The 27,874-nt window shown below is 40.1% G+C and overlaps 1 protein-coding gene across 1 annotated transcript in view; it reads left to right on the forward strand.

Annotated features, from left to right (window-relative positions):
• Positions 1-27,874, forward strand: part of AKAP13 (A kinase (PRKA) anchor protein 13) — a 67,109-nt gene that overhangs the window by 25,154 nt on the left and 14,081 nt on the right. The window contains exons 5-16 of the mRNA XM_010001303.1: positions 3,489-3,672; positions 4,975-5,083; positions 12,720-12,762; positions 14,033-14,138; positions 18,933-19,104; positions 21,618-21,685; positions 22,499-22,565; positions 24,387-24,522; positions 25,178-25,290; positions 26,089-26,235; positions 26,843-27,093; positions 27,713-27,838. Of these exons, the coding sequence (XP_009999605.1) occupies positions 3,489-3,672; positions 4,975-5,083; positions 12,720-12,762; positions 14,033-14,138; positions 18,933-19,104; positions 21,618-21,685; positions 22,499-22,565; positions 24,387-24,522; positions 25,178-25,290; positions 26,089-26,235; positions 26,843-27,093; positions 27,713-27,838 (1,522 nt within the window). The remainder of the gene's footprint in view (positions 1-3,488; positions 3,673-4,974; positions 5,084-12,719; positions 12,763-14,032; positions 14,139-18,932; positions 19,105-21,617; positions 21,686-22,498; positions 22,566-24,386; positions 24,523-25,177; positions 25,291-26,088; positions 26,236-26,842; positions 27,094-27,712; positions 27,839-27,874) is intronic.

The raw sequence follows: 27,874 nt of genomic DNA on the forward strand, positions 1-27,874 counted from the left end.
TTCTGGCACTCACAAATCCTGGCCCAGGGATTCTTAGGCTTGTACTGCCCCTTCTGTGGGCTCCTGGCCTGGAGCTAAGTATTCTCTGACCTTGTCCTCTCCTTCTGTGGATCACAGGCCAGGAGCTGGGAGCAGGACTTGTGCAGTGCTGCTCTGGCAGATCTGTGCTGATGCAAAATTCCCTTCAGACAACGTGTGTTTCCTGGACAGCTTCTCCAAGATTTAGGAGTCCTTTATGTGCCACAGCTGACAAGAAGGTCAATTTCTCTGTGACTGCTAAAACTGCAGTTGGGCCATGAGCTGACAGAGATAAAGTAACAGAAGTGGCATTTAAAAGGACAACCAAAATATTTGTGTTCTGTATTTGCATTCCTGATGTCTTTCATGATGCAACTTGGGACTCTCTTGGAGTATGAGAGCTGAAGGGTTTTCTAGTCAAAGTACTATTTGAAGGACTCTGATTTAATCCCAAGTTAATAGTAAGACAAGCCTGATTTTTTTCTTCCAGCCTCTTTCACTCATTTGCTGTGCAGCATTAAAAAATGTAACTCTCTTCTTACCTTTCCCAAGTATAGGTTATTAGTACTAATACAGAGGTGACTTAAATGATTAAATATCTGTAAGGAGCTCTTTTTCTAATCTGGTGATGAGAAGGTATCAGGAAAATACTAAGCATTACTAACACAATGGCTGTGTGGGATTCCTTAAGCAAATCTGCTTTCGTGTGTTTCAGCCTTGTTTTCCCCAAAAACATCCCTTCCCCCAAGGAGCAGTACTTTGTATACTTACCGATGGGATTGGTTTGGGGGAATCATGGGTTGTCCTGCTGTGTGTTTGGTGGTAGCCTTGGTCACTTGGGGCACTCTGGAGTGTTCTGGCAGCCAGAAATGTATATTAGATACTGCATTATTTCTGAGTTTGTTTGGTTTTTTTAAGATATGCAAGAGTGAGAGTCTTTTAACATTCCCCTGTTCCATAACAATCCAATAATCACAGCCCATTTCCTTTCTTTGCCTCTTTTGATGTTCCTAGTTTGAGCTGGTGTCCCTCTGGTGTACAGTTCATTGCCATGGGTCCTGACTTTACTTGTAGAAGGTACAGTATAAAGAAATGCAAAACAGCAGCAAAGGAGCACTGCAAACACCCTTTCAGCAGCTTTTTGTGCATCGTCTTAATGCTGCTGCTCTGGCTGAAGTGCACGTGTGTGTTGGCTTCGTCTGCTTTTGCAGCAATTAGTCTCGGGAATGGGTCTTCTGAACTGGGGTACAGGTGAAGGTGGCGGCTGCTCTTCGTTGGCCTCAAGCATTAAAGAAGCTGCACTGTTGGTTTGGGCTGCTCTGTTCTGTGATGATTTTAAGGTGTTTTTTTTCAGCCACAATGATCATAACAATAATTGTGACAGCCAAAGAATCAACATGGTGATTTGTGATTTGGTGCCGCTTTGTTCTGGATGGATCTCATAAAGCATTTAAGTTCATACAGACTTGCTCTTTGTAAATGGAAAGTTCTAATTTCTTCTTTAAAGAGGCTAATCATGTAAAGCTTTCAATGAAAAATAATCTGATAGCCTCAGATGAAAATTTCCCAGGCAGTTAAAGCTTGCATCTTCAGTAGAAAGTCCCAGAGTTGGGATTGATGCTTCCAGGTCAGATCTTTACCTGATGCTGTGTATTAGCATAACTGGAAGCCAGTCTCCCAGGTTCTACAGCTTTTGATTTCCTCTGGCAGTTCTTGCTGGTTGTGGGATGAACTCTTAAACTCTTTTACTGAAGACCAGATGCTGAGAAAGAAGTTAATCTGTCCTTTCTGTAACAGACTTAATTACATTTGTTGTCTGTACCCCAACCAACAATGACACAACAGTATTACCACCTAATGAGTATTTAATGGGCTATCTAATATCTGCAGTTTTGAGCTGTGTCACAATAAATAGCATTATTTTTTTTTCTCTACTGTATAATGTGATTGTTATCACTTTGGGATGAAAGGAAGTATGTTCTTCTGTTTTAAATAATTGGTAGAAATGGGACTGATTTCTCTTTGCAGGTATTTTAGAACAAACTTTGTAATGCCTGCTATTGACACATATTATTGAGTTAAAGTCATCCTAAATCAGATTAAATTGTAAATGCCTCAGTCTTCTTTCTCATTAACTAGCATGAAAGAAGTATTTAAAAATATTAACTAAACCTTATTTAAATTTGACTGCAGTGTTTGCTTTGAAGATGCATATTTATCAGCCACTTAATGCTTCTAAAGGAACACAGAACATTAATCACTGCTGTGCAAGTCTACCTGAATTTAAAGGTCCTCATTATTTAAATAATCTGTACTATCTATAGAGTGTTTTCCCTTTCATTTGCTTGTATGTTAGCTTGTTTACCACTTAGATGTCATGATTAGCTTCAAGTTGGGAGATAAATCCGGGGAGGGCCTTATTTCAAGGTAGCAGGACTTTGTGTGCAAAAAAATCAAACAATAGTCATGGAGTTGTGCTAGTGTACTGGGAGGTGAATCTGTAAAGGTTGCACATCAACCCAAACTGGCATTGCAATGGGTTTGTCTGTGCTTGGGCCTGAGGAACAGAAGGGTCAGAAGCAGAGTATCAGGGCCACAATGTATTGGATGGTGTATCAGCAGCAGTCTCTGCAGAGACTGGCCACACCTTTTATTACTACCAATTCTGCAAGTGAAAGTTTGGTATTTTGTTTAGCTTTGAGTGATTATGTCTGGTTCCCTTGGATGGACCAAGCTTCCTCAGCAGAAATTGGCATTGATTGGTTGATTGGCTGATGAAGACAATATTTTTATTGAATTAAAAAGAAAAAACAAAAACAAACAATTTTTTAAAAAAAATATAATAAAAAAACCCATAACAAACAAACAAAATGAAACTACCTTAGCAGAAATGACATTATCACTGCTGAAGCTTTGTGCAGTGGCACGTGCTAAATAGATTCAGCAGATGTGTCTGCAGATGAACATTACGTGCAGCCCAGAGTGGAATTTGTGGCTGCTGGGAGATGTGGTGGTTCAGTACAGGCAGCAGCATGCTATATGAGGTATTTAGTTTGGGTGGCTTTTTTCCCAAGGAGATCTTAATAAAAAGCTAACGAAGAAAACATGTAGAAATATCAAAATCTTTAGGTGTGTCTCGACTTTCCTGTGCATTGTTAAAAAAAAAAAAAAAAAAAAAAAAGAGTGGGAAAGCCCATTGTCCAGGAGCTTGAAAGGTCATTCTCAAGCAACGACTGTATGTCATAAGAGGCACAAAGATGCTGCTACCCTTGCTACGAAGAAACTAGAAATCCCTGCACTGCTATCTGCACTTGGTCCTTCAGAAGTAGCATGCTGAGGAATAACATCAGCGTTTCCCTGCCCGGTTCAGTTAGTGACTGCCTTGTGTTTTACACTTGCAGGTGCTATGGGCTGAAATACACTGGTCCCTAAGAGTTTGTCAGGATCTAACCTCCATGGTTTCTCTTCAGTTACAGCCTAGAAGGCCTTGCTGGAGACCCGGGTGAGAACAAGAAGCCCTCTGCAGACTTGGAGGCTTCTTCTCTGAGCTCCAAAGACCTGAGACGGAGTCCCCTCTCCAGCAACCAGCGCGGGTCCCTCGTCTTACTCAGCGAAGAACTTGAGCAAGGGGAAATCAGAGACTATGAACACCAGGTAAGGCTGTCCAACTATTGTTAAATTTCTAGAAAGTGCTACATCAATATTTTTAAATAATTCTCCCAAGTCACAGTTTCACTGTGAAGGCGTCCACCTTGTATATGTTATATTATTAAAGTCTTTCATGTTTTAACAACAGAAATATTTCCTCTGTGTTAAATTTGCTATTTTGGTTCTTTGGGGCAGTGTGATTGACGGAGAAAGTCTTAGGGTGGAGAAACAAGAAACTTCCTGGTTTTTTTCCACTGATTGCATGAGCAATCATGGAAGAATGATTAACTTTTTAGCATGGATATAGTGGTACTATTAATCACAGGTATTGTAAGGCTTCCACAATTAATGCTTCTTCAGCCTTCTGCAGACATGAAATACACACAAGTACCAAACAATAATTTATCTGTTAAAGTTTCCATGTCTTTCATATCACAGAAGGAAAATGAATATTGTTTTCTCCCATAAGCGTAACAAGAATCAAAAGGTTCATTATTATAAGCAACAGTTAAGCAAACTGTTAATTGCATATTAAGAAAGTTCAGAGCAATCTCTCTGGAGCAGAAGTCTTGTGATAACTATTAAGGACAAATGGGCTGCAATATTATTAGAGTCTCTTTATTTTTACTAAAGAAGCAATTGGAGTTTTAAATACTTTAGTACCCCAAATTTCTAAGTTCAAAGTTTCAGCCATAGTATTTTCTGGGTTCATGCCAGAATCATTAGCCAGCCAGTCTGTTTACCTCGTGGAGTCATTGCTGTACATCAAGGCAGTAAACAAGTCTTACAAGATCCAACCTGTAAGAGCTATTACATCAAGACTCTTATGTCTTCTCTTGCTTTGAGGAGTGATATTTTTGGGGAACACAGTGCTAAGCATGAGATATTCTTTTACCATGTCTTGAACAACAGTCTAGTTATGCTGAAGAGCTGGAATCACAGCAGTAATTTCAGTGACCATCAGACAATTAACAATATATAATAATATATAATATATAATAATATATATATAATAATATCCAAGTAATATCTTGCAAGAAAATCAAGCAGCCAGAGTCTCTCTGGTTTTGTATAATTAGTTTTCTTCCACTTTAAAGATGAAACAAAATGTTACATGTCACCTGTGTGATAACACTTGCGTTTTTGTGGTCCTTGCATTTCTCACCTATTAATTTATACCAGGATTATTTCAATTTTCTGCTGTTTGAGAATTTCAGTAAACACAAGCACTGAACTGTGATCTGTGGTTGGGATTGGTGCTATTGTGCTTGATGTGTTTTCTCAGTGTGGTTATTTTCTATTCTGCAGATGCATCAAACGTCGCAGCCACGAGGATTTAATTTCTGTTCTTCAGCTGTTTCATCTCCACTGACCAAATCTATGTCTCTAATGTCAATTAGTAAACCAGTGCTGGACAGTGAGTAAAGCAGTTTTCCCTTATCCTTATGCATTCTATCATCTGTATTACTAATTATTTTCCTGCCTTCCCAAGGCACAATTTGCTAGTACCTGCTCTTGCTTTCATATATTATGTGAAATATGTTTCACTGCTGCATGGAATAGCGAGTGGAAAAAGGAGAATTTGTTCAGTCTAGATTCGTATTTTGTTCTTCCCAGTGTATCCCTGGTATTTCCAGTTCTGTTTGGTTTCTTTTGTTTGGTGTTGTTTTGTTTTTGGTTTTGGTTTGGTTTTTTTTTTCAATTAGACTACTAGTACAAAACCTATGATTTATTGAGTTTGTTATTTAAGGAAAAGTTTGAATTTTGCATCTTTTCAGAATTTCTTTGTTTGAGGGTAAGATAATTCCACTTGAGATCTTGTTTTCCTACTTCTAGTTTTTTAGGAGCTGGTATTTGGAACTTGAAAAGTCATGTTTTGTTCTCCTTGAGGGAATTAGTTTCTGTTTATTTTGAGCTAAATGTTTTGGGGCAGTTCGGTGTAATTTATTGAATCCTGTTCCTGAAGAAAATAATAGAAGATGATTAGGATAAATTTTTCAGTTTAGCTTAATTGAAGTGATAGCAAGCACTTAATTTTGCAACTTCGCTGTATTGATTCTTTCAGCTGAAAAAGTCATTCAAAAGGCTGCAGCTGGATGTGCTTAGGAAGGGCCACGTTACACGTGTTTTCATTTTATTACTTGCCAGCCAGAAAGAGTATTGACATTTTAGATCACTTCTTGTCAATTACGGTCTCTGATCTTTTCCTCTTTATTGACATGCTTCTCCCTTGCAAAGCTGAACAAGATGAAGGTGCTTTTAAGAAGCTTGCTGGAGGAAGTTCACAGTGATAGTGCTTTGTAGAAGATGTTTTTAAATTCTTTGCCATTGTAATTTCATGATTAATAAGCATGTGGCCTAGCGGATGTGTCCCTCAGCAACAGTAACCAAAACACGGGCAGATCTGTCCTGAGAAGAGACTGGCTCTTTCTCCTGTGCAATGGCACACCCTCTTTCCTCCTTGGGCTAAAGGCCTTCATTTATTTTTTTTCAGCAACCAATTTATTGGCATTACATCCAGTTGCTAACCAAACACCATAAATAACTCTGCTAGCTCCCAGAAACAGACTTTCAGTGCCTGAGAGGGCCTGGCTGCTGAGGCTCATCTCCCTCTCCTTTCAGACTTTGCTCGGGGCCTGCAGGGAGGGATTTGTGCCTCCATGTTGGAATCAAATTGCCGCCTTTTTGCTCTTCAGTCTTACAACCCACGTTAAAAATGCCTTTGAGGCCTGAGCTGGTGGTAGACAGGTCTGATTATGCCATCTTCTAGAGTCAGCCATGGTAGTCTTACTGAGAGGGAAGGAAAAGAGAAGATTAAGAAAGCTTTTCAGGGGGGCTGTGGAAGAAAATCAGCGTTAGGCTTCTGCTTTGAGGCGCATGTCTGTGAGTTTTGAACACTGAAGTTAACAATTGCTCACACTTCTGTGAGCTTTATTTTCTCAGTAGTTAATTTGCAGTTAATTTGCCCTCAGAAGGGCCTAATTTTAAAGGACGGGAGGTTCTGAAAATTCAATGTATTTGAGGCAGTTGATGTGAGCATCCAAAAGGCTTACTGACCTTTAAAATTTAGTTATGGATTCTCTTCCCAGATGTGACACTTTCCCAACTTCAGAAACTTCAGTAAATCACTTCATTCTTCCTCAGTCACTCTGAAGGAGTAGTGTTACTTGGGTTGTGACTGTAAGTACATAAGAAGTAGCTTAGTGCCTTCTATAAGAAGGTGTCTGTGTATCAACTTCCCTGTTTGACATTCATATAATAGCAGCAGAATACTTCAGTTATGCAAGGATAAATCCTTGATTTTATGGAGGTGAATTCTAGGAAAATTTTAGTTTTTAAGTCCACCTGCATAATTTTATGGTAGGCATTTAAAAAAGAAAATACATCCTGATCTTTTCAAATACATCTGAATGGGAAGGAAACAATCTGTTTTGCACAGGAGCCTCAAAAATGAAATCCAAATGAATAAACATGGAGAGCTTTCTCTTTATTTTTCCCATTCCCATATATTGAGGCAGGAGCAATTTCTGAAGCTGAGTTTCTAACTCATGCTCCACCTGATGTCTCAGATATTCCAAGAGCTGCTGTGGCCGTTCACAGCTTTAATCCTTCAGCATTTTATAGAGGGAGCTCACAAGAGCTGTTGGCTGGAGTGCTCGGAAGACTGCTTTCAGCTTTGGAATAGCAAATTTCCAGTGTGGAGCATTGTTAAAAAGCCAGGAACTGCTATAAATAAAACCACTGAAATGGAAGTTGAATTGAACTGTGCTGGAGGAGGTGGTTCTATTTACAGTAAAGTATTATTGTTCATCTTGACTTTTAGTCTAAATAGACGGTGCACTACAGAAGAAAGAAAGCAGTGTTGCCTAGTCATGTTCTTCAGGTCTGGGACACTAGACCAACTCCTTTGAAAGGCAGTCTAAACAAAATTAATGCATGAATCTTGCTAAGAATTCTTAAATTTAAATGCCTTTCATTGGGTCCCTCTAGGGTTGTTCTGCTTATGTTGGAAAAGCATGCACATAATTTTAGTCAAGTCGCCTCCAGGCGGTTGGCATTTATGACTAATGACTGAAGGAAAATTTCTGGGAAGTCTGCTTTGCATTGTGTTGGATATTCCTCGGGTAGTATTTTTATATTTTGAATTCAGTTCTGGGGTTTTATATATCCATATTGTGTGGGGCTGAAAGGACGTGTTTTACTCGAAGACAGTACAAATTGCTACTTCTTTGTCTTGGTAGTTTAATACTGATAAAGTCTTTAGCTTCTTTTTTCCTGTTGTGCTGTAAGTTGATTTATCTGTGCCATGGAATGACTTAGCCTGAATACATGCACTGAAGATGTTGTAATGTAGATGCTTAATGTAAGACCATTAGGTCAGACCTGTCCCACATGCAGATTTTCCCCAGCCTTGTCCCAGTCATCTGTCCCAAGGGCACACTGATGTGCCGTGTGAGTGGGTGTCCAGCATCCTGACATTGGTCAGGTCACATCTCAGATTTCTACCTGTTTGTAGAATGAGGAGGTTTGGGAAATACAGCCCTTGAGCCCCTCTGTAAGTGCTGTGTAGCAATTTATATTAGAGTAGCTAGCTGGCTCTTACATCCCTTTTCAGAGAAGATCATATTTAAAAATAATAGTTGCAAAGGTGCTGTTATGTGAGAGCTGCTCTTAAAATAAATTTAAACAGGAATTATAGTAAACTCTTATAATTTGCAAAGTTTGCAGACAAGGGCATGAACAAATAGCAGGGCTTCCTGGAAAAGTGCATGGCACTGAACGACAAACACAATTCACAAACTGAAATAAGCAGAAGGCAGAGCAGTAACATGTCTGAGAAAGGATGATTGAACTTGTTGTTATCCTACTGATAATGGGGATTTGATGTCACAGACTTACTGTTGAGTTTGGCACTGTTTGTGTTAGACATCTTCCAGGCAAGGACAGGAGAGAATGCAGACAGGCTTTTCTCATGTTGAGGCAGTTTCTTTAAAATAAGGTCTGTGAGTTCAGGAAAAGGTAAGAGAAGCAATTATTGTTTTTTTTTGCTTTTTTATTTTGGAGAAGAAAGGAAATTTAGTCTCTCCATTTTAAAGCTGGAAGCTTTTAAGGGTGTAACATTACTGAAATGGTCTTGGTTTTCTTTAGAGGTAGAAGTGGCAAGAACCTCCCTAGGCAGATAAAGTCAACATTTCAGATCCTTGCTATACCCAGCAACTTTGGTGTTATTTAACTACAAAAAGCACCCTTAAACAAATATCTTGGGTTGTTCTTAGATTGATTCCCTGACAGTTATTTCAGTGAAATGGATGCTCTTTCTCCAGACAGTCACTGAATTGTTGGTGTTCTGTTTGGGAAAATAACGGTTCAGATATAAGTCTTAATGAAGAGTTCTTATAAAAATATGACAGCAAAGATAAGAAAGCCTTGAACCTCAAATTATGCATGCAATGAGACCTGCATCCTCTGGAATTTACATGTTCTCAATTCTTTCTTTCTTATGTCTTTTCTGAAGCCAGCTGCTTTGCAGACATTTCCTTTGCTTTGATTTTAGTTTGCTTTGGCTGTTTTCCTCTCCTTTTTACTATTAAATGCATTTTCAAGCATGCTCTAATGTCTGCTGTTAACCCACTTCTCAGCCCAGGGCCGGACTCGACCATCGAGACGAATCTCCTTCTTCAGCATCTCTCCACTCATTCCTATGTCTAAAACTCTCTTTTCTATTGGCTCTTCTTCCAGTGATGAGGAGGAGGAGTTGGATAGTAAGTAATTGTTTTATCTGCGTTGCAGCCATTATGGGTGGAAGCAAAGGGAAATCTGGTTTTCTTCTTTAGACCTTGAAATTTCACCTTGCAAATCTTTAACCTTTCCATTGCATGATGTCTATCAGCATTATCTAGGTCCTGTATCTGAACAGTAACTAATGTCTGAATAAAAGGATTGTAATCCTAAAAGTCCCGTACACCAGCACTGTCACGTTAGATTTGGTCTGTATCTGTGTGGCAAATATCATCATCTGCCACAATGACCAGCAATACAGTCATTTCCTTTTTATCAAAACCAAAATACTTGTCTTGAGATTGTTGCATGGAGTTAATAGAAGAGGATTTTGCTTTCCATAGGTGAGAATGAATACATTGCTCAGTTGAAGAGAGAAGCCCTGATACTAAATTATGTAATTTTTGGTTAAAACTTCACAGTTCATTTGCTGAGCAAATACATATATTGTAGCTAAACACCTTAAATCATCAAGCTGTTCATATCTAGGTCCTGATAATATAATCAGAATAGTTTTGTTGGGGAGCAGGTGAGTGGTTATGGTAGATTTTTTTCCTCCTGCGAACTCCATTGCTAAAAGTAACTCAACTAGGACAGATGATTGAATTAAACTCCTCTTGGTTTTTAAATAGGCTTGTCAAAGATAATTGAAAAAGTTTCCTATTTCTTCAGCATGTTTTATTAGACTGTTGAAATAACCCAAAACAGCTAAGTCTCTAAAGAGAGAATTCAGAGCAGTTACATTAGGTAGTTCTAATCAAAGGTTTGCAAGGAAACTAGGGCACATCCCTCGTGTCCACACTGGGATGGGGAAAATTACTTTCCAGTCTAACAGATTTTGGTTGCCTCTGAATTTAAAAAAATCTCTCTCACACACACCTTGGTAGGTGTCTAAATTCTCCTCCTTCCATTCCTAGTCCATATTGAAGTTCCTTCCTCCTTCTCCTTTTGCTCTGTCCTCTTCTGCCTTTAACAAAACTCACAATTCATGGTCCCCACAAAGTGAACTGCAGGCATGCAGCTGTGTGTTGACATCATGCTTCCATGATAAAAGTAGTTTTGGCTCAACTTTTTGGTAGATTTGGTCTTTTTTTTTTTTTTAGAGGGTCATGTGTGGGGTTTCTGGGTTTTTTTGTTATTTCTTGCTTTTTTCTTTTTATTATTTTTGTTCTTTCGTTTTAAGCATCCAAGCAAGTAAGTTATTCTTAATAGTCAGGTTATGGTATAGTAATTTTGGAGGGTATTTCTGTTAGCCAGTATTTATCTCCTCTCCCTCAGCAGTGCTGCTGTTATTGATCAGCCTTTAAAGTAATGTCAGATATTGTCGCAAACAAAACTGTTACTTTCTTTGCATGTGCTTTATTCCCTCCTCTCTGAGGGTACTGTGGTGACTTTGCATAACGGTTGGTTTAGCCACAGCTATTCAGAATACTGCTTTGGAAACAGGCATTTTTCATGTAGTAATCCCAGACCAGTTTGTTTATTTTTTCATGACTTCAGGGTTCATTTCTCATAAGAGGATGGATGTGTTAGCATTGAGGTTGCATTTGCATTTCAGTTACTGCTCCTCCACTTCTCCGTGCCTGTTTTTCTCTAAAGTATGGAGAGTTATTTGCAGTTTGTTTGATATTGTGATATATTCAAGGATTTCAGGTGGCTGGAAAGGCCAGTCTGTGCATTTAAAAAAAATTGCTATAAAGCCTTTGAATTTCTTGAATTTCTTTACCCACAATACTGCGAGCCTTAAGGAGCTGTGACGTGGTTTCTTTTGTTTGCAACATCCTAACCCACTTGCTGCTTAGTCCACTGCATGGTGGACATTGATTAATTATGTCAAGTCCAGCTACCATATGAAATAATATTGGTGAGTGATGCTTAAAAGGAAAGATGAAGGAGGCTTAACCCACTGTTAAAAGCAAATTAGAGCTGAAAAGTGAACCAGAGTCACTGGAGCATTAATTGATCTGGGATTTTGGAGACCCAATTGTGTGACCTTAATAGGCACTTCAGTAGTGAGTATTATATAAAAATCCAGCACAGTCAGGAAATTCAATAGTGGACTTCAAGTGATAAGACGTTACAGTGTTACTAACTTGGTTGTGTTCGGGATAGATAATTGGAGGAAAGATTTTGCAAGGGATATACTAACTGAGATCTCCAAGGAGGGATTAGGTAATGGGGCATACCTGTATTTTAGTTTCTCAATATGAAGAAATGGTATTCCTGTCATGGGCTGTGTTAACTCTAGAGTCAGCAGTTAGGAAAATGTATATTTTAGAATCATAAGGCATAATATTATATGTACAGATTTTCCTAATGCACCTTCTGCTTTTGGACCACATTGCCTCTGATGTCAAGTGGCTCTTTTGCATTCACCTTTAGCTTTAATGTGTTAACAGAATTTGAGGCCAAACGTTTTTCTTATAATGTATATGCAGAAGCCTAATAAGATGAAAAGTCATGCAGCTTCTTGAACTTCAGATAGGACTGCAAACAGTGCGTGTAGTGGGGCCCTTTTGGGAGTCCTGACAAGCCCATTTGCTCTAGAGAGAGCCCTCTCTCCTCTTGATCATTTCATCTTGCTTTTTTAGTATTCTTCAATGGTTCTTGTAAATGATGTCAGCTACCTAATCTGCTCCAAATGCATTGTGCAAGCAGGTTTCTTGGGGTATAAAGAGAGTTTTTGTCATTGGTAAGGCTTTGGTTTAATGTTGAAAGTCAGACTTCCCTCAAGCAGTGTTTTGTGACTAAGCCGTAGGCTGGTAATGTTTCATGGAGAAGGAAATAAGGCTTCCCTTGTTTCCCTTACTCTTCATGAAGTGCTTCAGGATTTTGATGGGAAAATGAACTATAATTTTATTGAGCAGAAAAGTTTTATACATGCAACCCGGATGTGTTGTACAATAGGTTCTTTCTAATGGTGTATAAATAAGCACATTGTGGCAGAATGATTCTCATTTATATATATTGTCATTGACTTGGCAATTCTGATTCAGATACCCTGATTTACCAGCACATTTAACATCCCTTGCTTGATAGCTGAAGAACAATAAAAATGCTAAGCAGGCTTTTACCTCAGCATCTAATTTGAGAGCACCTAAGGATACTGGGAATAGCCTTTATCCTGAGCACATGAAATCTATTCTAAACATTCACTTCTGGAAAACACTTCCCCTTCCTTTTGAACCATCCAAATACACAAGCTATGTTTTTAAAATCAGTGGGCTGAGATTGCAGTCTAATATGTCACCCCCCACCCCTCCATTTTTTTCCAGGTACCCAAGCATTCGGCAGCTCCACGGGTTCCTCGGTTCAGAGGTATGGTATTCTGGGGGTACCACATCTTTTCTGGTGGGACTCCTGTAGTGAACTCTGGTTTGGACACCTAAAAGCCTTCCTGGCACCAGAGCACTTCAGCTGAAGTCACAAGTTGTAGGCTTGTGAAAATCAGCCCTGTATGTCTCAAAGCTGAAGAATATTTTAGATCATAGAATGTGAAAGTCTGGTTTAGACCTCATCTCTAACAAGACTTTGTGTTTATTCACAGCTAATAACAGATTATCTGTTACCAAACAGTATATGTGTTTACCTTGAGGTTATATATTGTACACTAAAAGTAGTCGTTACTCCCTTTGGTGAATTCTGTCTATATTTCTCTAACGAATCCCTAAACGATCATGTTTTTCTTCATTACATTCTTGCAAGCTGTAGAGAGGAGATAATCTTCTGTTGGGTGCTGGCTTTAAAAGCACTTCCATGGAGGAAGGATGTTTGTGGCACCAAAGGAGCTGGGTGTCTGGTCTCTGTGTCCCTGATAACTGCAGCTTTTTTTTTGTGGCTGGGAGGTTCTTTACCTCTGCTTGCTTGCTGCTAGTTTCTTCCCCTTGATTTCATTTGTTTTTCTGCTGTTCTGCTTTTGGCTTGTGTTGTACTTGCTATTGACAGACTTTTTCTTTAATGAAATAATAATTTCCTCTGATTTCTTATTCTTCTGAAGAAGTCATAAGCTTGTGTGTGAAGATACTGAGAGAAAATATTTGGCATCCCCGAAATGCCTGAATACCATACAAATAACAACTGCTGCTTATTACTTGGTATTCTCATCTCTACTTTGCAGACAGTGTGGTGTCTGTTAAAGACATTCACTGCTTTTTCAGAGTTCATTAGATGTCTTTATCTGGAAGGAGATTTCTCTTTAAAGGATTTATGCATGTCTTTCCCTTTCTGTCTGAAATTTCCATGGTTAAATGCCAAGACTGCCTGTGAACCTGCAGATTTGCCATGTAAAGGAGCAGGTCCTGTGAGCCAGTTACTGGTTATTTGGCCCGATAGCAGCAGAGGGTGCTATGACATAGTTTGAGAATGAAGATTGCTTAAAAAATACATAAAAAGATTCCTTGAAATATATAACAAACTACTGGAGTGGTATTTTTTTCTTCACTTTGCCTTCTCTAGTAAACACCATAAAGTAACCCATGACTATTGGATAATAAATGCATACATCCTTTTAAAAAAGAATCTATCAATTTAGAAGTTGCTTCGGGAAAAAATAAAAGTAAACCCAACCTTTTTTCCTTATTCATTTTAGCATATCTGAAGAGAGCAGCAGTGTCCCTGCTGGTAAAAGTGGAACAAAAGTCAGTCGCACCTTCAGCTACCTCAGGAATAAAATGTCCAGCAGCAAGAAGAGCAAAGTAAGTGCTTCTTGTGGTTTACACTGCTGTGAAATATCCATAGATAGCAGAGATTATTCTTATATTTCATTGTGTTTCCATAGGATGGTATCTGACTTTGGTTTTTTATTCCTTTTGTGAGTGGAGGATTCTTTTTGGGGTAATAGGAAATAGCTACATGGGAAATCTTAGCACCCCCAAAATTGAAATGCATCTGAGGTGAGATTTCCTGTGCAATGTTTTTGCCTCTTTTCCCCACAGAATGAAATTTAATTTATTATAGAGAATAGATTCTGCGCCTGCATAAGTTAAGGCTTTGCAGTGATTGATGGGTCTAATTTTTGCAGAACCTGGGAAGTGTTTAATAAAATGAGGATAGGAGCTGCAAGAAGGGACTGGCTGCCACAAAGTTCCTGTGCACTGCTAGAGAGGTTGCTCAAATTGTGACCTTTAGAGATGGCCAGTATTTATTTTAACCCCCTTTTTTGTCCTTAAAACCCTGGGTCTTAATTTGCTGAAGGTTAAACACTGATCAGAATAGCTGAATTTTATTGGAACAGTATTGGTTACAGTAATAATTATATTAATGCTAAAGACTTCACACAAAAGGGCTGATGTTGCCTTAAATTGTCCCCTGAATATTAATATATATTTGGGGTATTTTCAGCTTGTTTGGATTTGTACTCAAATCTCACCTTAGTTTAGTATGTCTGACCAAACCTCAGAGCACCTTCACCTCACAGTGGGCAACGTGTATTATATAGCGAAGTGATGTGTAGCTGATCTATTGGTAGATGCTATTGGAAGGCCTCAGAGACACACAATTACATGTTCTGTTGAGTGTCTAAATGGCAAACAGAAAACAAAATGTGGCATAATGAGTATTGTGCCCATCGTAGAATAAGACTCGTCCGAAGCCTACACGTTGTGGGAGGGGTCCTCATCTCCACTGGCAAACTTGATTCTAGCCTTTCCCAACATAAAGCACTTGATGTTTCAGCCTGAGTGTTCCCCTAACACAGCTGGGTTTGTGTGTTCTTAGGGTCCAATGCACGTACACTTTTTGGAAAGATTGCATCACCTTTGCAAAGAGCTACCAGCTGTAGTGAGATCAGTCATCCTAACACACAGTTCCTCTTTATGGATCTGCCTTTAAAGATGTCAGCTGCAAGTAGCAGCAGCTTGGAGCTACTGCTGTGCAGCTTTGAAACAATGGTTTTGCCTCCTGCAAAGTACAATGTAAAAAAAAAAATTACCTGTTTACGCAGAAACCTCTGTGCAAACACTGGTGAGAAGTTGTGGAGCATGTTGTGGAGCCTGTGAATGAGACTGGAAATTTGTTAATTGGTTCTTGCACTTTGGGTTTATAATCTCTAAAGCAAGAACTGGAGATGTATATAGAAGGGATCTGGTGGGACAGGTAAGAAAATACAACAGAAGGGCTTTGAGATATTTGATCTGCTTTTGTTAAATAAGTAGGGTCTGATTTCATTCATTTCTTGATTGTGTCTGAAACTGTTGATAAAGAATTGCTCCAAAATCCCAACAATAATAATATACACTACAAAAATTGCAGCTCGCATCAGTTCTGTTATTTTTACTAACTAAAAACCCACAGTATCATTCAAATTACAATTTCAAATCTGCTCAAGGTGGAATGTTTGCATGACATACATTTTTGGGGCTTCAGCTGTAAATTTGAATAATTTGACCTAGAAATTCTTGGGAACTGAGTTATGGGTGATGAAAACCTATAAGAGTTAAAAAGAAAAACAGCAAACCTTGAAAGAGGAAGTTGGACCGGAAGAGGGTTTCTGCTGCTGTCTGGGCTGTCAGGAGGGAGAGAGGCTTCAGCTTCTTTCCACATAGGTTTTACTTTTCTCCAAACCTTCAGAAATGCACCCTTTTTTAAGATGAACTGTAAAATAAAGCACATCTGAGCCTACTACTGGCAACAGCTCTTCTTGAAAATGGTGTCAAACAGTTATGTAAAAAAACCTGTAAAAATAAAGGGGTGTTGGGAGTATTGACTGGAGGGGATACTGAGCAAAGTTTATGTGAATTTACCCGTGTCTGGCATGTATTTTGCAAATCTCTTGAAATCAGCAGTGCGCACTGATTCACATTTGAGAAGAATAAAACATATTGTATCAGTGTCAATTAGAAAAAACCCACTAATATTCTTCATTTTGGTAGAGAGCTTCTGGGAAATGACGACAGAAAATTAGCATGAGTAATTTCTCTTTTTACTGGGACTTGCGCAGTTATTAGGCAGGGCTGTAGCACCCACAGCCTTGTGGTGTATATAGCCAGGGCTGGAGTTGTCTGAAGGGTCTAAGAGACAGGGACTATTTGTGACCTGTAGAGCAGGAGGAGAACAAACACTTGAAACCTTTCTGCTTGGGAAATCTTCTGCAGCTCTTTGCTGAAGCAACACAGAGGTATGTTAAAATTCACTTTTTTTCTGTATCCCAAGCATCACGGAGGGTTTGATTTATCACCCTCTGCCTTTTAAATGGCTGATCTTGCATTGACTTCTGATTTCTAAAATATTAATCCCATCCTTTCCTGCCTCATTCTTTTTTAGCAGGGGAAGCTAGGGTAGGGCAAGATGAAAGAAGTAGCAAAGTAGCTAAAATCATCTTCAAGGAAGTTAGCAGCAATCGTCCCGCCCTCCCCCTTTTGCTCAACTCCTCTCTGACTGCAGGCCCCCCTGGGCAGCTCTGGGTGGTCAGGATGGGCTAGTGCTGCTGGGGAGCAGCTCTCCTGCCCCCAAGGGAAGGATGTCGATAAAATGGAATAGATTTGCTGAAGTACCTCAAATAACAGTGACGCTGGCAGGACTGAAGCATTGGGAGGTAAGAGCTTTGTGGTTATTTCAGAGCAGGACCTGGGGCTGCTGCACGCTCTGTTATTTTGGGCTGTGTGACCAATTTGGGTACCTGTCGTGTCTGTCAGTGCACGTTGGTGAACGTTCAGCCATTGTTTTTACAATCCTTTTAACAAAAAAAAAAGTTAGAGTAACTGTCACAGAGAAAAAAACAACTGATTTTGAGACCTCAAGTTTCAGCAGTACGGCTGGCATCCTGCATACCAAGGTTGCTCTTTCTTCCTTAAAAGTGCTGCATCCGTTTCCTGTTTTTCCTGGGGTTGTTCAGCATAAATTACAGTGTTTTTACAGTAATTTTTATGAAGATGGGGTATTATTCCAGACTTGGCATTAACTTGGTACCATCAACCAAGGACTAAGCTGGCGAGTTTTAGTTCTTGTATCCTGCTGGGCTGGACATGGTTAAAGGTGGTCAGGTCAGCAGATGCAGAGCAGGGTTGTGGAGGTTTATGTGGGGTGGTGGTTCTGACCTGATGGTTCAAATGAGGTGAAGATGTGCCAAAAAGCAGACTCTTCGTGGCAGGTTTTCTGCTTCAGACAGGATTATTGCACAGCAGTAATTCTCCTAGTTTTGCTTATTTGCAGAATAAAATAGCATTTAAGGCCAGTAAACAGACCTTCTGTTTATGAGGCTTTGCAAGGAGGGACTCCGACACTGGCATGTTGCCTGGGGTGTGTTGAGAGAGAGGAGACTGTGTTACTGAGGGGAGGCTAAGTTACTGATTATTTGAGTGTATCATCAAAGGCTCAAAATTTTTGCTGCCAGAGGGACCTCTTTTAACCACTTATTGGTGTTTACTCACATGGGCTGTTCTGCAGGTTTCTGATATTAAGGCTGTGACAATATTTAGCAAAAGGCACATAAATAATAAAATGCCAAGACAAGCTTACAGAAGCTTTTACCAATTTCTGGTTAAGCTTCTTTTTCAGATGCCATGAAATCTGCAGTAACAGTTAAGATACAGATCTGGAGCTGAACTCTCTGTTAGGCATTTTGTAGGGTGGTACATAGAAATTCAAGAAGTCTCTATATTTCAAATGTGGAGCTTTTCTATGGAGTTTCCTTTAAAAATTATTCGGGAGAATTCCGTATCCATGAAAGACAGCAGGGAAAAATACTTCAAGTTTTTAGTATTTAGCATTTTCTGTCTTGGGTAGCAATAGAAGGGTACCCAAGAACTCATCTAAAAGTTGGAGAAACTAGCGGTGTTTGTCATCTTGCCAACATTGAGTAGCCCAGAGGTTGAACACTGGCTTCCGGAAGACGAGATAACCTTTGATGGTGTTGCTGTTGTTCCGCTGCCTTTCTGTGGTGCCACATTTTGAGAGCTTGTGAAAGATCCAGTTGCCCAAAAAGCTTCACATGGTTACTTGGAGTTGTATGAAACTGTTGAAAAAGTAGCTAGATAGAAGGAAGATGGAGGTGGAAATGTTCTGGCCGTGATGCTGTACAGGCACTGAGGTAGAGCTTGCATTTTCCATTAAAAATGCAGTTGCACAAAGCATGAGTCTTGTGAATTGGCCTTAGAAATTAACTGCATTGGAAGTTGATTCATTTTACACATGGTGTTTGTATTTAACACAATTCATTGAATGTGCTGAAGAGATTGATGAGAGCCCAGAAGAAAACCAAGTAAATATAAAACAACGGTGGAGGAAAATCACTGCCTTCAGAATAGGCTTAATTTTGTCTCTGCTGGATGAGACACCTGTGCAGAAGAGTCTGTGAGTCAATAGTATGTTAATCCACATCCATGGGGGCTGCAAGTTGATTTTTTAAGAGTGTGTTGTGCAGACACATGACTATTGTTAAGGTGCATGCTGATCGATACGGTTGTAGTGCCAAAGGCAAACACTGAAGAATCTGTAACTAGAGAACAGACCTCTGCAAAGTAACATGGCATTTGTTCCTTTTCTTTTGGCAGGAAAAAGAGAAAGATAAAGAGAAGTCTAAAGAGAAGGACAAAGATTCCAAGGAGAAGGAGAAAGATAAGAAGCTGTTAAACGGACATCTCTTCACTGCAATCTCCGTTGTAGCCCAAGCAACCTGTTACCACTGTATGAAACCTTTCAACAAGGATTCGTACTACTGTGCAAGTGAGTTGGGGAGGGGGGTTCCCTCCCTTCCATTTGTAATGCAGTAAAGGTGGCATGGGAAATCTGAACCTTATTTTTTTTTTTTTTTTTCGTCTTACTCATGGATGTGGGGTGTCAGGGAGACACTGGAGATAGTGATTCATGAACAGCATGTTGCTGTATGGAAGCTGGACTGAAATGAGTTGTGGCTGCAACCTCCTTCCTAGTCTGTGCTCAGACATGGCAGGATCCCGCAGGATTTTCTGCCTCTGCTTTTTGGCGTGTATTATAGTCAGATGGAGGACTGTGGTGATTTCAGCTGCATGTTATGGCTTGGGGCTGGGATGCTTTGTTAAGTTAGATGGAGGTTGGAGAAAGCTACCTTGGTTCATGGCTTTTATTTCTAATGAGTAAAAAAAAATCCCACCCATGAAGCACTGCTTCGGTGAGCCCTCAGTGAGAACAGCATGATGCCAAATGGAAATACTAACCCTCTTCTCCCTTTACACATGAAATTGCATCACAGCTGAAATGGCAACTACCTGTGTGCATGTGAAATACGTGCAGTACCACGCAGGCGGTACAGACACCACGGCAGAGCCTGTGAGACTGATGATCTTGTTCCCTTTTCTTATCAGACAGTTTCTCTTGCGTGTAGCTTGATAAGGTCAGCAGCGCTTGTGTGGTCGAGACCATCATGGTGACTGGTTCAACTGCAGAGTATGCAGACAAGTCTTTTCCCCACTGCAGCTCAGAGCTCTCCCTTCCTCACTATTAGTAGTATTTTACACTCCAGTAGCCTAGAGAGGAGTTGAAGCATGTATGGGAATTGCTCACAGGCTGGATCAGGAGGCTCTGTCTCTCTCTGCTCTTTCTGGCAGATAAGTAGTGTATAAAACATCTCTGATAAGCAGGGGAAGGAGCAGCCAGCTGAATCCTGAATGACAGTTTTGAGTTTCCTGGAAGAGAACAGATTTCAGCAAAGTTGTTTGTATGACACATTCTCTGTGTCCGTCTGATGGGAAATGGAAAACATCAGCAATTCTAAGCTTTCAACTGCATCCTTTCCTTTTCCCCTCTTGACTTCTTTACAGCTTCTGAAGCCACTTAGAAAATTAAACATCCTGATGTAACTCTGTATCCTAATGAGTTAAAATAATCCAACACTATCATATGTTTTAGCATAGACATTATTTCCTTAATTTTCAAGTTACAACATTCTGACTGGGAAAGTTTGGTCTGGGCCCAGGTTGTAAGCTTAGGTCTGAGAGTGTTCCTTTTTCCCATCACTTCTTAAAATCAGCCATGAAAGACGTCAGAAGTGACTGGTAACCAGCAGCAGAGGCTCTCTTGTTCCTGTGCTGTTGCAGACTACTTTTTTCCTACAGAAGTGGTACTGCTACCATCTCTCTTTGCTCTACAGATGACTTTTTTGTTAATGCCTTTTAAAAAACCTGAATCCTTTTAAATCAATGTCTCAACTTTTCAATGATGCCCCCAGCTTCCTGAAACAGCTAGTCAATGCTGACAGATTTAGCACGCTTTGAAACAAATAGGCAAGCAAAAAAATGCTAATTTTTAATAGCTCTCTGCCTAGTCTTTTTTATTTTTTATAATCAGTAGTAGTAAACAAAGCTTTGGGGATTTTTAACTATTAGTATTAGCAATACAGAGGAATTGGAGGAACTTCCTGTCTGCTGGAGAGTTGAATGGGAGGAATGAACTCCCTAAAACAAGATTTTCTGTCTAAAATAAAATGCTTTATTGCTAAATGGTACATACTAAAGAGCTGCCTTCAGGCTTTCAAGGCTTGAGTGTGAATTTTATGGGATTGAATTGTCTTGCTGCCTCTTTTCATGCACCAGAAGCAAGTTTTGTTCCTCTTCCTTTTTTCATGTGAAAAATTATACTGCTTGTGGGTTTTTGCAAGAACATGCAGGTTTCTTTCTTCTATCTCTTGCACAGGAAATTGTGGGACATTGACAGAATAGCAACACCCTTACCTCTCTCAAAATAGCAGAAGAATTACTGGCTTTTATTGAGTAGGCCTAATTGTAAGAACTTTTAGGCATGTGAGCATATTTTGTCATTTTGTGTGTGGAATTTTTTCCTCTCATATTTCTTGAAGAAATAATTCAGAACCGTATTCTTACAGTGTAATGTGCACTTAAAAATAACTCATGATCTGTGTTAATGTGTGATCATGAATCAATGGAAATAACACATTTTCTCTAAGCTACGGATTATCATCCAAGAGCATTTGAGTTGTGATCTTTCATCCGTCAGGAGAGTTAATACTTCAAACCTTGCATTGATTTTTAAACAGAATTTCCTGTTAACAAAAAAAGGCTAATTGTCCAGGAAAACAACCTGTCTCTCAGTATCTGTATCTACTCATGTAAACCACAATGATGCCTGAAAGCAGTAATTCTCAGTTGTGCAGGATAACAGCTTGGATTACAAATGGCAAAACCTGACCTGTTTTCTGTGGTTTTTTATTTAATTGGCTATTGTGTTGTTTTTACTTTTGACAGACTGCAATGCAATTGTTCACAAAGGCTGTAAGGAGAGTTTTGCTTCTTGTGCAAAGGTCAAAATGAAGGTAAGAGATTTCATCTACTCTACTGAATAAATAAAAAAAATTAAACCATCTAGCATGCAGATATATACCATGCATCCCAAAGTTTCCAGCTTGTTGGAAGGATCTTCAGCCCCTGTGCTACAGTGAATAATTTCTCTGGGCTCTCCTGAAATTCCCCAGAACCACATGTTAATACAGTAGTTTTTCCTTGAGCTCTGTAAACGGTCCAGGTTAGTGCCACAGGCTGTTTGTCCCTGTGTTGTTCCCTGCAGTGCACAGGGCCTTACGGTGAGATGGTCTGTCCTGTGCTTTGATTAAAATAAATGACATCATTGGCAAAGTTCAGGAGTGTCCAGCACCCTTAAATGCTACATCTCTTAATGCTACATTCTGTAATGTAGCATCATGTGTATATCATGCATAATGAAAACTATAAAATATGTATGTTGTTTATATGAGGAATGTGCAGAATTCCTGCTTGCCCCAAATGTGAGGAACCTCTTCTGCAGTATGGTTCTCTAAGCTAGTTAATGTTTATACAGTTATGATTTTCAGTTCTCTTAATTTTTGTCAGCATTTTCTTTTCTTATTTTCCTATTTACTGCACATTTTTCCATCTGTTATTTTGCCTGTTTCATGGATGGCAACTGGGGGAAGAGGGATGCACGTGTGTGTGTCTGTGTGCATTTATATGTGTAAAAAATACATACAGAGTTAAAAACTGATCTGTTCTGAGAGGACTGAGAAAAAGCACAACTTTTTATTTTAGTTATGTGGCACAGCCTGATGGGAGAAGGGAGGAAGAAATGACAGTGAATTTAATTTTTCTTTCAGCCACAGAGAGGGATGCTGCAGGCACATGATACCTCTTCGTTACCCACAGTAACCATGAGAAACAAAAGTAAGAAAACTTCTTTTCCTCTGCTTTGATGGTCTGTTATCTTCTGTATCAGAAGTTTTACTGAAATTGCACAGAGTTCATCCACTTCTGCAGTGTCCATGTAACATTAAGCAAACATAAGGTCATCTCAGAATAACTACTTGACTGCTGGGACTTGCTAAAGGCCTTCAGTGGATGAGTCCACAACATCTGGAACATGCAACCTGTGTTCACTTATGTCTGACATTGGAAAGAATCCAACTATTAGTATTATATTAACAAAAATTGCTAAGGTCACCAGTCAAGAGGATGCTTCTTCAAAATAATTTATTTTTAATTAAATAGTCCTAATCTTTGACGTAGTAAAACCAGAAAATTTAATTTGGAATAGGAGCAATACTGACAAACACTTCCTGGCTGTGCTGAGATACACACTGCACTGCAGCTACCCAGTGTCACCAAGGGCAAAGAACAGGAATGGAACATCCCACGTGGGTTCTGTAGTGCTGTGATCTGAGAAGGTCATTTAGTGATAGCTTGAAGGTCACTGTATAGAACCACACTGTATGATACAGATGTACCCACCATGGTATTTGTCATGAAATTCAGAGGTATGAATCCAGAAAGCAGAAATGCATCTGAAGAAAGGAAAATCTGGAATTAATTTGCAAACGTTAGTTAAAGGTACGTGATAGTATAATGAGATAAGGGTTAGCATTTCTCTGTGGTGCATACTCATAGAGGAACTTATCTTAAAAAGTTTGACCAGAAGCAGGAAGATGTGTATAATTAGTTCAACAAGGGCAAGTGTAGAGTTTTGTATTTGGGGAAGAGAAACACCATGTACCAGTACAGGCTGGGGGCTGACCTGCTGGAGAGCAGTGTAGGTGAAAGGGACCTGGAGGTCCTGGTAGACAGGAGGATGACCATGAGCCAGCAATGTGCCCTTGTGGCTAGGAAGGCCAATGGCATCCTGGGGTGCATTAGAAAGGATGTGGTTAGTTGATCAAGAGAGGTTCTCCTTCCCCTCTATTCTGCATTGGTGAGGCTGCATCTGGAGTATTGTGTGCAGTTCTGGGCCCCTCAGTTCAAGAAGGACAGGGAACTGCTTGAAAGAGTCCAGCGCAGAGCTACTAAGATGATTAAGGGAGTGGAACATCTCCCTTATGAGGAAAGGCTGAGGGAGCTGGGTCTCTTTAGCTTGGAGAAAAGGAGACTGAGGGGTGACCTCATCAATGTTTACAAATATGTAAGGGATGAGTGTCAGGAAGATGGAGTTAGGCTTTTTTCAGTGATGACCAGTGACAGGACAAGGGGTGCAAATTGGAGCATAGGAGGTTCAAGGTGAATATCCGAAATTTTTTTTTTACTGTGAGAGTGACGGAGCACTGGAACAGACTGCCCAGGGAGGTTGTGGAGTCTCCCTCACTGGAGACATTCAAAACCCACCTGGATGAGTTCCTGTGTGATGTACTCTAGGTGATCCTGCTCTGGCAGGGGGGGTTGGACTAGATGATCTTTCGAGGTCCCTTCCAACCCCTAGGATTCTATGATTCTATGATTATAGGCCCAGGGAAATTAAAAAGCAACATAGATTACCGTATGTGATTATTTATCAAATAAAATTAAATTTCATTTCCCAAGTTCATGTTTAAGTCTAGTGCAATGCAGTCAGCTCTGCACAGTGGTCCATGTTCTCTCCTTCATGCAGCTGTTTCTAACAGCTGAACTCTCCTAGTGAGGACTCTAGAAGGAAGAGGAAGTGACTTATAGAGCCTGATTTCTCTGTGGCAGTTAACAGTGCAGTTACACGAGCTGACTCTTCTGACCCTTCCCTGGCAGGCTCGCAGCCGAAGGAGCGCCCGCGCTCTGCAATACTCGCTCCTGATGAAAACACTGTCACCTCAATATTCAACAACAGGAGATCACAACAGACTACAGCACTTTCAAAAAGTGTCTCAATACAGAACATTGCAGGGTAAGTTTTCTCCCTGTGTACGAGTGTGTTCCCTGACACTGCAAGCTTAGAGAAATTCCCATCTCATTAAAAATAAATTCATGTACTGTGATTTGTGCTAAAGGTACAAAAGAGGATTACAAAACCAGAAATAGCCATATTTCATATTTCAGTTTCCTTCTGCACATTCAGGCTTGTCTGGGTTAGTTTAGTCATGGCATGAGTTCAGAAGCTTCTGAGTTAGTCTGGTTATATTCAAGACCAGTTCATAGAGATGCTCTGGCCTCCAAGAGGGAGTTTCTTGTCTTGTGCTGGGTATGGTGCAAGCACACATTTGCAGCTCAGGTATACTATTAACTTCTGTGTGCATAATGGTATAATGGAGACACAGAACTGTGATCTTAATGGAGTTTTTAGGACTGTGTTATAATTAAATACAAACATAAAAAAGAATAAAATCTAATTTATTGTTCCTACACTATCTGCATAGTGAGCAGTTTTACACACAGGGCAATAGCAAGGACTAGGATGTTCTGGATACTTTGAATGCTCTGGATATTCATGGTAAAATTTATTTCAACCCATTCTTCTGATCCTTAGAGCTGTTGATAAAGACTCTGAGATGGACTGCTTTTTGATATCATAAATTATAATGTTGTGTTCTGTTTTTCTGCAGAGTTGGGAATGATGACAGCTTAATACAGACTTGGAAATTCCTGTCACAGTCAACAGACTCCTTACATAAAATCAGTCGGGTGAATGAATCCATGGAATCGCTGGTTGATGAAGGTAAGAGATCCCAGAGGGAAGGGATGCAATCCAGAGGGACCCTGGCTTGAAAGGTAGGCCCATGCTAAGCACAAGAAGTTCAACAAAGCCAAGTGCAAGGTCCTGCACCTGTGTCACTGCAGTCCCAAGCACAGATGCAGGTTAGGAAGAGAATGGGTTGAGAACAGCCCTGAGAAAAAGGACTTGGGGGTGTTGGTTGATGAGAAGAAGCTCAATGTGAGCCAGCAATGTGCACCTGCAGCCCAGGAAGCCAATGCTGTCCTGGGCTGCATCAAAAGGAGCATGGCCAGCAGGTCTAGGGAGATGATTCTCCCCCATTACTCTTCTATGAGACCCCATCTGGAGTACTGTGTACAGTTCTGGGGCCCCCAACATAAGGAGCTGTTGGAGTGAGTCCTGAGGAGGGGCACAGAGATGATCAAAGGGCTGGAGCACGTCTACTTCGAGGGCAAGCTGAGAGAGTTGGGCTTAAATATAAAGAAATTAGGGGGTTTGTCTTTTTATGTATCTGTGATGTTGTCATACTGCAGATAAAGAATCCGTTGTCTTGAGCTAGAATTGGGTCTGTGTAAAACCCATGGACCAGTTTTGTGCAGCTAGCAAATAACCTTAAAAAGTGCTTTTCACAACATGATATTTACATGCTATAAATCCATATGATCATTTTTGTGTCAGTAGAAGAGATTGTGTCATGTGTGTGGTATGACAGAAAAAAAGCCTAAACCTAGAAGAACAGACAGGAATCTCAAATGAGACAAGTTAGCAGTAACTTAGTGGTACATACATTGCTTTGTGAAGGTGCAGACATGAACGAAGGACAGCTGATGGGAGACCTGGAATTAGATTCCAAGCAGCTGGAGGCAGAGTCCTGGAGCCAAGTAGTGGACAGCAAGTTCCTACAGCAGCAGAACAAAGATGTTGTCAAACGACAAGATGTGATCTATGGTGAGAAATGCCTGCATATGAATTTTTCACTCTTTGTAGATAGCTTTTTGGTATATTCCTGTGCACAGATTTGGGAAGCTTCAGGTCAGTGAATACATGCATTGACTTAGTTTCCTCAGAATCTAAAGTTTCGTTCCTTAAGTTCTTAGAAACATGATGTGTTCAGTGAAAGTTTTCTTTCTGCCTTTCACACATCCAGAAGACAAAAAAACCCAGAAATTGTCTCTCCTCTTTTGTCTACTGATGACATTTAATCTCTCTTACAGCAGAGCAGCTCACTAGCAGGTCTCCTCATATAGGATGCAAGACCCGTCCTGGATGGCAAAAGCACACTATGTTGAGGCTGGCAGAAAGGTGTTAGGAAGGAGCACATGACAGTGCTGAAGGTTCAGACCTCAGCAGCAGTGTCAAAAGCTCTTTATTAGTTGCCCCTGCCCTTCTATTTCTCCTACATATGAAAATATTGTTTCAATATTAATGTTTCAGTACCTCACATGAAATCTTCTGAAGCCTCTTAGAAAATGTCCAATTTTTAATGGCAGCTTTTACATGGACTGTACACCCATGTACTTTAACATGACCTTGGTTCTGACCTTATCCTATACAGAGCTGATGCAGACAGAAATGCATCATGTCCGTACCCTGAAGATCATGAACGACGTGTACAGCGCAGGGATGTTACAGGAACTGCAGTATGATCAACAAGTCGTGGACAAGATCTTTCCCTGCCTGGAGAGCTTGCTGCACATCCACAGTCACTTCTTCCAGCGGATCTTGGAAAGGAAGAAGGAGTCGTTGGCAGATAAAAGTGAAAAGAACTTCGTTATCAAGAGGATAGGTGACATCCTAGTGAATCAAGTAAGTACTGGAAAAAGCCTGTGCTTCTGAGACCACAGCTGGAAACCAGGCGCTCTTCCTTCCCTCCTGTTTCTGCCTGTTAGTCACAGCTGATGGCACCTTTACCCTTCACACAAGTGAAAATCTCTGCCTCTGGTTTTTGAAACACATTTTGCTCTTTCAAAGGAAGGTCTAATGATTAAAATTAATTTAGTTCATTATGTGAGAGAGAGAAACATCCACCGACAGGCACAGAATTATTTGACTTTAGCCTAGAGGGTATGCAGTAGTCCACAGCCAAAATGTGCCCAGTGTGTTTCTTGGCTGAGTTACTGATCTGCTGCTTTTTAACTTCAGGTGGGTCATTTTAGTTTTCTTTTTCTGCACTTTTCCCCTCCTATTTATCATGACTTTTTTGTTGTTGGCTTTTAAGCCTTCTGAGGTAGAATCCCAAATTCTTCATTGTGTGAACACAGTTTTAAACTCAGCTTTTTACTTTCTAGAGATCTAATTGCCTGTCTTGAGTATGCTTTGGTCTAATTTGGTTTCATCAAGTTCTTTTTAGAGACTGGCAGTCACTGCTGGGCTGTCACACCAGGAGCTCAGTACAAATTGGATCTCTGTGTCTTGTGTCTTGCAGTTCTCTGGCGAGAGCGCTGAGCGAATGAAGAAAACGTACGGCAAGTTCTGTGGGCATCACAATGAGGCAGTAAATAACTTCAAAGATCTGTACTCAAAGGACAAGCGGTTTCAGGCATTTGTCAAGGTAGGGCCTGGCAGAACAGACATAGTCAATGGAAAG

The sequence above is a fragment of the Chaetura pelagica genome, unplaced genomic scaffold (genome assembly GCF_000747805.2).
Source record: "Chaetura pelagica isolate M959 unplaced genomic scaffold, ChaPel_1.0 scaffold737, whole genome shotgun sequence".
In the NCBI taxonomy this organism is placed as follows: Eukaryota; Metazoa; Chordata; class Aves; order Apodiformes; family Apodidae; genus Chaetura; species Chaetura pelagica.